This window comes from Argopecten irradians, chromosome 7 (assembly GCF_041381155.1).
Source record: "Argopecten irradians isolate NY chromosome 7, Ai_NY, whole genome shotgun sequence".
NCBI classification, from domain to species: Eukaryota; Metazoa; Mollusca; class Bivalvia; order Pectinida; family Pectinidae; genus Argopecten; species Argopecten irradians.
Window position 1 is genome coordinate 21,992,095 of NC_091140.1, and position 10,127 is coordinate 22,002,221.

A 10,127-nucleotide genomic window follows, 5' to 3' on the forward strand; every position below is an offset into this window, starting at 1 on the left:
TACACAGTCAAAATGAAGACCAATGCTTATATTTACATCCCTGGTTTGGATGAAGGCAAAGAAGAAAAATATGTAAATATATCGCAGATATCCCATAATTATAGAATTTAGTGCCTATCCACATGATTTGATACATATTTTTGAGATGAGAATAAGGTCGATGACGTTTATCCGATAACAAATAGCGTGATGCAATTGATATACCAAAGTAAGTCAAAATGATAGATCCTCAGAGAAAGTATTTATTCCAATTTGACTTCAATCATGTTAATGAGATCCATGAAAAGTGACCCAATTAGCTATAAGTTATTATATATTATCACGTTAGTTTACTTACTTGTTTCGCTTATCATAATCAACAAGAATAATTCACATGCCTCTATCATAAATTACAAAACTGATTCCTTACAAATATTTTGCTTCACTCTCTCCAAGTATGAGGTATACATGATGTATCAATTCCTGTCCTGGACAGGTTTAGTTACACACATTCATGGTCAGTTATTAATGAAGAGACTAGACACATGACATAGTAAAAGTCTATCTATGCTAAGAGCTAGAGCTTAAAATCTCTGCTACAATAATGTAGTATTTTATAAGACATAAGTGTCTTGTAAGAAAGTGAGATTGGATAGGATACATTTACATATACTAGGCATATGCCTTTCCATTTCATGTAGGGGGCATAAACAGTGCTTGAGAGAAATATGATGCACAATCAATGTCAGGTGTCAGTTTCTAAAACTAGGACATACACATTGCAAGGGACATAACTCTCCAATTCATCACTTATGTGCAATTCATATTGTTGAATCAAGAATCCCCACACTGTTGTTAGCTCACTGTAGATTGCAAATTAACATGTACAAAATGTACTAAGTACAATGTACATGAGGTCCAAGTTCATTAATTCATTTTGATATCTAGCTATAGATGTTTTTCCCTCAGTCATCTTCATCTCGACGTCGTACATTACGAGCTCCAGAGGCAATTTTTCTCTTTTTGAAAGCAACTGCTTCCCCCTGGGCTCCGCCAAGGGAGGTAACTTTTTTCTCTCTGAATTTGTCCTTTTTTGGTTTTGGTTGCTGTTCTGATTGATCTGAGGGTTGTTCTGTGGGTGGCTCACATTCACCTGGGAGGGGTATACAGTTTACAGGGAGGGGTTCCTGAGGTTCCTCAGGGACAGGCTCACTTTGAATTTCCGTCCTGTTTACACAACAAAAATCGGTTTAAGTACATACAATGTACATTTTATGAAGGATAAACAACACGCCAAAACAGAACTACATTGACAAAAAAGACAGAAAGAAAAAACATGGCAAATATATGTGAATATATACACTTGTTGTATATTCTAATATTCTTTGGATTATTGTAAACTAAATTCTTTTTAGAGTGCAGGTTTCCAAATTCAACATTTTTTTTTCAATTGAAGCTTAATAGTCGCACCAGAATGCTGATTTAAGGTACATATTTAATTTTTTCACATACTTTAGGATAAAGTGACCATTTTCCTAAATAGTAAATCCTACAAACTTTACCATCATTCATCATAGCATAATGAAAGCCTCAATAAGTCATTTCACTTGATATGAAATCATCAACATGCAGCATTCTAACATTGCATGAAATGACAATCTTATCCTATTCAATAAGGCTTTTTAAACTTGCATAGAGGACTGATCAGGCACACAGCTGTAAGTTGTTACCATAAAACCAGTTATTTTTACGCAGGTCAGACTTTTCGCAATTTGATCTAAAAACGAGAAAGTTACCTGGTAGGTATTTTAAATTATATGATTTAATCATTTATTTATATTTCATGGATCAAATTTAAATGATCAAAGCAATGTGACTGGAAATTATTAAAATAACCGGCTAAAGGGTATTTGTAAAACATTACTCACGTATCATTGGTAGTGACCCAGGATCCGTACACGTGTTTGACAGGCTGGTGAGGCTGGGGTCCAAAACTCATCCCCAGTAATGCTTCTGTATCGACATTAGATGCTGAGGTATACACTGGCTCTTCATATACATCCTTAGAACATACAAGGATAAAAACACAGGTATCAAAATGACCTACTCTAGGATATACAGGTAGAGGGTTTGTTAACAATACATTAAACATGAAGTCACCAAAGTCATATATAACATGTCAGATATAAAGAACAGCATATTTACAAATAAAGTACCTCATACATTTATACAAATAAAGTATTATTTTTCTACAAATCCAGTATGATATACATATAAATATAATGTGCATAGATTATCGGAAGATAGGTTGGGAGTGGAGATTGGGGAGTGTCTTCCACAACATTTGACAACTTGTGATAGGCGACAATTGAAGGAAATGTTGATGGACCATTCAGGTCAGGGCAGCTAATAGCTTAACATATGTCAATGACACATACTAAAAGTATGTATGAAAAAATAGCTCTGTGAAATGATACAAGTACCTGTTTTTTACTTTCTTCTATGGCTTTTTCTTCTTCCATTTTTTTCTGTTTCTCTTCTTCCCTTTTTTCCTGTTCCTCCAAAGACACAAATTTCTCTGGTGCCTCCCAAACAGGCACTGAAGCAGGTTACATAGGATATTAGAAATCACATAACAAAAAATGTGTAAAACAGAAAAGAAACATTTTTATGAAATCACAATGGGACTGAAAAATACTGACATGTGTAGCACTTAATGCATTTCCTACATTTCATAATATTTCCCAATTGCTACCCTGTGACCAATGTTGTACATATACCATTGTGTTCTATGATGTTATAAATCTCCATGTGTTCCATGATATTATACATTAACATGTGTTCCATGATGTTATGCATTAACATGTGTTCCATAATGTTATACATTAACATGTGTTCCATAATGTTATACATTAATATACATTACCTTGTGTTCCATAATGTTATACATTAACACGTGTTCCATAATGTTATACATTAACATGTGTTCCATGATGTTATACATTACCTTGTGTTCCATAATGTTATACATTATCTTGTGTTCCATAATGTTATACATTACCCTGTGTTCCATGATGTTTGACATTACCATGTGTTCCACGATGTCAAACATTACCATGTGTTCCATAATGTTATACATTACCTTGTGTTCCATAATGTTATACATTACCCTGTGTTCAATCATGTTATACATTACCTTGTGTGATAGTGTGCCAGTAATACGAGTAGCCTTCTGGAGATTTTGCCTCTAACCATTCTCCAGTATCTTCAGCTGGCACCTTTTCTTTTTCAGTTTTCTTTTCTTCCTCCTCTTTCTGTTTTATTTCTTCTTCTTTTTCTGTAGAAAATTGAATATGAGTTACATTGTAATGGCTATTCCTTATGTTAAAAAAATAAAGTTATAATTTACCTCTTGTGTGTTCTGTTATTTACTTGTTTGATTGCTCTAGAATATAATGATGGCATAATATTTATGTGGTTCTGTTTATTTAATTTTTGTAGCTAAAGCTATAAAAGGACCCATACGCCAGGTTTTTGGAGGTTGTAGAAACCTGCAGTACCAAGAGATGTTCACTGACCTAAGAAGAGTACCTAGCAACTGTCCTACATGGATTTAAATTTGTAACTTTCCGGTAGAGTGTTTGTGGTAGAACCTAAAGCAATGGACCACCATGGAATGATAAAATCTCTTAAGTGATATAACATACCCTTGGCTGCCTTAATCTTTGCATTGTACTGAGCTGCTAACTCTGGATTCTCAGCAAGGTCTTTCTTAAAGGCCTCTAGTGCAGCCTAGAAAAATCATTCAATTTTTACAGTATGGTAAAAGATAAGTTAATAACATCTGTTAACAATAATTACCTAAATATTTCCCTGTATCCAGGCAATATTTCTCAAAATAAACTTAACTGAAGAATACACATAGGTAAACAAGAGATCCCAGAGGAATCTTGGTGCCCACCAAAGAATGATCTATATCTGACAAAGGAAAGATGGATCTTTTCTCTACTTTTTAAACTTTTTCAAACATACTACATATAAAATTTGAGACAGATCGCTTCAGTACCTTTTGAGAAATAGCGGTAACAAACTTCAACTTTCAAAATCCAAGATGACTCCTTGGCGGCCATCTTGTTGATCAATCGGTCCCAAATCACAATATGCACAACTAGGGCCCTAGGGGAACCTACATGTGAAATTTGAGAAAGATCCATTCAACGCTTTCTGAGAAATAGCGATAACAAACTTTGAATATAAAAATCCAAGATGGCTGCCTGGCAGCAATTTTGTTGATCAATCGGTCCCAAATCACAATATGCACAACAAGGGCCCTAGGGGAACCTACATATGAATTTTGAGACAGATCCCTTCAGTACTTTCTGAGAAATAGCGATAACAAACTTTGAATAACAAAATCCAAGATGGCTGCCTGGCGGCCATCTTGTTAACCGATCCGTCCCAAAATGTAATATACACAACTAGGTCTCTAGGGGAACCTACATATGGAATTTGAGACAGACCCCTTCAGTACAATCTGAGAAATAGCCATAACAAACTTTAAATATCAAAATCCAAAATGGCGGCCTGGCGGCCATCTTGTTCACCGTTTGGTCCAAAAATGCAATATGCACAACAAGGGCCCTAGGGGAACCTACATATTAAATTTGAGAAAGATCCCTTCAGCACTTTATGAGAAATGGGGATATCAAACCTTAACTATCAAAATCCAAGATGGCCGCCTGGCGGCCATCTTGTTTTTCCTATCAGCCTCAAAATCTGTATGGCACTACTGTAGTTCTCAAGAAATATTGATAACAAACTTCAACTGCCAAAATCAAAGATGGCTGCCTGGCGGCCATCTTGTTTTTCCGATCAGCCTCAAAACCTGTATGGCACAACTAGGGACCAAGGGTAACCTCCATGTGAAGTTTGAACAAAATCCCTGCAGTAGTTCTCAAGAAATATCGATAACAAACTTCAACTGCCAAAATCAAAGATGGCTGCCTGGCGGCCATCTTGTTTTTCCGATCAGCCTCAAAATCTGTATGGCACAACTAGGGACCAAGGGTAACCTCCATGTGAAGTTTGAACAAAATCCCTACTGTAGTTCTCAAGAAATATCGATAACAAACTTCAACTGCCAAAATCAAAGATGGCTGCCTGGCGGCCATCTTGTTTTTCCGATCAGCCTCAAAATCTGTATGGCACAACTAGGGACCAAGGGTAACCTCCATGTGAAGTTTGAAGAAAATCCCTGCCGTAGTTCTCAAGAAATATCGATAACAAACTTCAACTGCCAAAATCAAAGATGGCTGCCTGGCGGCCATCTTGTTTTTCCTATCAGCCTCAAAACCTGTACAAGGGTAACCTCCATGTGAAGTTTGAACAAAATCCCTTCAGTAGTTCTCAAGAAATATCGTTAACAAACTTCAACTGCTAAAATCAAAGATGGCTGCTTGGCGGCCATCTTGTTTTTTCCGATCAGCCTCAAAATCTGTATGGCACAACTAGGGACCAAAGGTAACCTCCATGTGAAGTTTGAACAAAATCCCTGAAGTAGTTCACAAGAAATATTGATAACAAACTTCAACTGCCAAAATCAAAGATGGCTGCCTGGCGGCCATCTTGTTTGTCCGATCAGCCTCAAAACCTGTATGGCACAACTAGGGACCAAGGGTAACCTCCATGTGAAGTTTGAACAAAATCCCTGCAGTAGTTCTCAAGAAATATCGATAACAAACTTCAACTGCCAAAATCAAAGATGGCTGCCTGGCGGCCATCTTGTCTTTCCGATCAGCCTCAAAATCTGTATGGCACAACTAGGGACCAAGGGTAACCTCCATGTGAAGTTTGAACAAAATCCCTACTGTAGTTCTCAAGAAATATCGATAACAAACTTCAACTGCCAAAATCAAAGATGGCTGCCTGGCGGCCATCTTGTTTTTCCGATCAGCCTCAAAACCTGTATGGCACAACTAGGGACCAAGGGTAATCTCCATGTGAAGTTTGAACATAATCCCTACTGTAGTTCTCAAGAAATATCGATAACAAACTTCAACTGCCAAAATCAAAGATGGCTGCCTGGCGGCCATCTTGTTTTTCCGATCAGCCTTAAAATCTGTATGGCACAACTAGGGACCAAGGGTAACCTCCATGTGAAGTTTGAACAAAATCCCTACTGTAGTTCTCAAGAAATATCGATAACAAACTTCAACTGCCAAAATCAAAGATGGCTGCCTGGCGGCCATCTTGTTTTTCCGATCAGCCTCAAAATCTGTATGGCACAACTAGGGACCAAGGGTAACCTCCATGTGAAGTTTGAACAAAATCCCTACTGTAGTTCTCAAGAAATATCGATAACAAACTTCAACTGCCAAAATCAAAGATGGCTGCCTGGCGGCCATCTTGTTTTTTCCGAACAGCCTCAAAATCTGTATGGCACAACTAGGGACCAAGGGTAACCACCATGTGAAGTTTGAACAAAATCCCTTCAGTAGTTCTCAAGAAATATCGATAACAAACTTCAACTGCCAAAATCAAAGATGGCTGCCTGGCGGCCATCTTGTTTTTCCTATCAGCCTCAAAATCTGTATGGCACAAATATGGACCAAGGGGACCCTCCATGTGAAGTTTGAACAAAATCCCTTCTGTAGTTCTCAAGAAATATCGATAACAAACTTCAACTGCCAAAATCAAAGATGGCTGCCTGGCGGCCATCTTGTTTTTTCCGAACAGCCTCAAAATCTGTATGGCACAACTAGGGACCAAGGGTAACCTCCATGTGAAGTTTGAACAAAATCCCTTCAGTAGTTCTCAAGAAATATCGATAACAAACTTCAACTGCCAAAATCAAAGATGGCTGCCTGGCGGCCATCTTGTTTTTCCTATCAGCCTCAAAATCTGTATGGCACAAATATGGACCAAGGGGACCCTCCATGTGAAGTTTGAACAAAATCCCTGCAGCAGTTTTTAAGAAATAGTGATAACAAGCATTGTTTATGGACGGACGAAATAGTGATAACAAGCATTGTTTATGGACGGACGGCGGACGACGGACGACGGACGGCGGATGACGGACCACGGACGCAGGGCAATTTGAATAGCCCACCATCTGATGATGGTAGGCTAAAAATGGCTTAAAGAAAAGTAATACAATGAAGTGTCTTCAGTATGAGTTCGACTTAGGTCCTTGTATTTTTTTCAAGGAATCTCAACCTGTTATACTTTTCCTTCAATTTTCAGTTAGGCTTCTATCAAACATCAACCCCATTAATGTTAGAAATGTGGAAATATTTTCTATTAAAGATACATATGGAGTTAATTCTTAAGCTAAATCCAGATTTCTTAATTAGACAACTTCTTGACACAGTAGCGTGTATACTGAAATCATAAATGAAGTACCTCCTCCATTTTCCTGAAATCATCCTCTGCCTCTTGCCTCTTCTCAGCATCTTTGGTACTTTTTTTCCTAACCTACAAATTTATGTATAAATGAAAAACCGATTTCATCAGCTGTAAACTGGCGATGTCTGCACTCAGTTTGCATTGAACCTTAACTTTTTTGCATAACAATGGAAGGGAAAATGTAAGACAAGAGAAATATTTTAACAAAGTCTTGTGTCTACAACCTGTTAATACGAATAGACATGTATTTTAGATATGGCACAGTGAAATCTTCTCATTACAGGGCAAATAAGGAATGCATTCATGTACGACATAATATTTGATAATAATTGTGTGGTACAAGATATATATTGTACTAGTATCTTCAGTGGTGATCAAACTTTACTCTTTGTAATGATGTTAGTGCTGGATCATCTTTTAGCATCATTCCATCACCAATAGCAACAAAAAACCTGCACAATCATTATTAGGTGTCATGTGGTATGTGAATTAGTCCCTTTGGTTCCTTCTAAACATGTAAATTTAATCGTTGCTTCAGATGTTGATCTTATAAACTTGTATAAATACATGTACAGCTGAGATCTTTACTACAAACTTCAGTGGACCTCATAGAGGTACTCTGGGTGTCATGACCTTTTATGCCACAGTTGACATTGTCAACTTGCCATTGACCTTGACCTTACTAGTATATTTGCGTGGGTGTGGAGACTTTTACTCTCACTGACCACTTAGGTATTTAAGGTCTGATCAGTATAATTCACTTAGGTATTTAAGGTCTGATCAGTATAATGTATGGAACAATTCACATCAACGATAGAATTATATGTTATTTAATACTTACTTCATCAATCTTCTTTTTGACATTTTCTTGATGCTTTTTACCTTTTTCATGGAAGTCAACGCTCTAAAAGATAAATATCAAATTTAGTGAAAACGATAAGTTTTATGTCACTGACAACTACCGGGTATAAACACAAAGATTTATTGCATATGTAACGTAGTTGGACTGGGTCAATCTTTGATGACTAAGTAGCTGAATCAGTAGAGCAACCAACTAGTGTTCAGAGGTCAAGAGAACTTTTTTCTAGCCACTATGCTATTTTCTCTAGATCTCCTGTTACATATTTGGCAAGCTTGCCCGTCCCTATTGCAAGCATTGGGGAGTATGCTGAGTTATTGTGACTTCGCATGTACAGACTTGGTGAAAAGAGGGAGCTTAAGGAGTGTAACAAAATGGACTAGATCATTCATTGGAGACCAGGTAAGCTTTGAACCAGTAGAGGCTAAGAGTACTCAGGTAGTGTTCAGAGGATGTAGGATCAAACCCCAATCAAAGTTTGGCTGTTACATTTTCTCCTATAACAAATATATAAAAACAGCTGTTTATATATGTCTGCCAATATAATACAATGATTGCATTTAATATAACAAATAGGTGAGAGTATACATACTGGTTTATTATCAGTAATCCAACATTTGCAGAAGTCGCAAAACTTCTTAGGTTGTGATTTCCAGTAGGTAGCCCTGAAATGTTAAAAATAATTAACAGAATTATGATGTGAAATAAGGACTTAATTTCTGTTCAGTTATATTCTCCTCAACAAAGTGAGTGCATGGATCTTTAATTAAATCTTATGAAACATAATCTAGTAAGAACATATATGCATATATGCTTCAATATCCCTAAGGTTTGTATTTTACAATTGTTGGACACTAAAAGTACTATCAAGTATAAAGAAACATTAAACAGAAACCACTAGAACAAGATACTCTGGCCCTGACACCAGACTTAGACATTATGACAGATAGATGTCTGGTGTAGATCCAGAGCGCACTACATGAAAAGCTGGAATTTGACAACACCATTTGGTATCGGCCGGCCAGGTCATCTTCTATTCAGATTAACCACCGAGAAGCGCCACTTAAATTTGTTCTTTTTAAAAAATGGATAATTTGTCTATCCAAATATAGTAATTATCGATACATCGAGATTACTGATGGGCAATTTAATTTACATACCATGAGATAATGGCGATGATGAGGAAGGAAATTTAAAATTGTGGAAAAGAAACAACTGTATTGACATGATATGACCTGGTTCAATACCAACAGTGTCGGTGTATTCCAGCTTTTGATATAGCAGTACACTCTGGTCCTAGACTAGACATCTGTCGAAGACTGATGTCAGGGCCAGACCAGAGTACTCTTGGGCTGGTATAACTGGATCACAAAATTCATTTGTAGTTGTACAATGTGAAGTCCTAACAACCGAGTCAAAAATAAGCTTTAATAACAGGGATTTGTAATTATAAATTAATGGTATATGATATCGTCGCGACTCTGGATATATCATGTTAATTAGTTTACCCAGTGGTTTAATTATAAAATAGAGTGAACAGTCACACGAGAACTAACATCAATAAGAGAGAGGAAAGATCACTGGAGTGATCATAGTGTAACCACAACTCTGTCTAAAATGACTCTGTTTAGTTGAAATTTAAAGTGAATTAAGTAGTTCTTAAAGCTCCGATACGCACATAGTGGTCACAGGCTTCTGCCTTAAAACTGGTTGGTAGATCAAAGTGAAACACAACTGAAACACATGTCGGAAGTTTACAAAACGACGCATGCTCAGTAGAACATATACAAACGGAAATCTACGAACTATCCCGAAGGCGACACGGAATGCCTTTTATGGATACTGTTGTTAACCTGGCGCTGATTGGTCACAAATTCACTTCTAT

At 37.0% G+C, this 10,127-nt stretch overlaps 1 protein-coding gene across 2 annotated transcripts; it reads right to left on the reverse strand.

Annotated features, from left to right (window-relative positions):
* Positions 1-219: 219 nt before the first annotated feature.
* LOC138327853 (WW domain-binding protein 4-like) lies at positions 220-10,028 on the reverse strand. 2 transcript variants are annotated; one of them, XM_069274271.1, is made up of 9 exons: positions 9,921-10,028; positions 8,835-8,907; positions 8,225-8,287; positions 7,381-7,452; positions 3,687-3,771; positions 3,176-3,316; positions 2,463-2,578; positions 1,908-2,041; positions 220-1,206 (listed from the first exon to the last, which is right to left on the reverse strand). In XM_069274271.1, exons 1-9 carry the CDS (start codon positions 10,010-10,012, stop codon positions 945-947), a joined length of 1,038 nt encoding a protein of 345 aa, XP_069130372.1. In that variant the 5' UTR covers positions 10,013-10,028; the 3' UTR covers positions 220-944. The 2 variants fall into 2 exon arrangements, with proteins under 2 accessions (XP_069130372.1, XP_069130373.1); XM_069274272.1 differs by having other exon boundaries at positions 9,799-9,934.
* Positions 10,029-10,127: the final 99 nt, after the last annotated feature.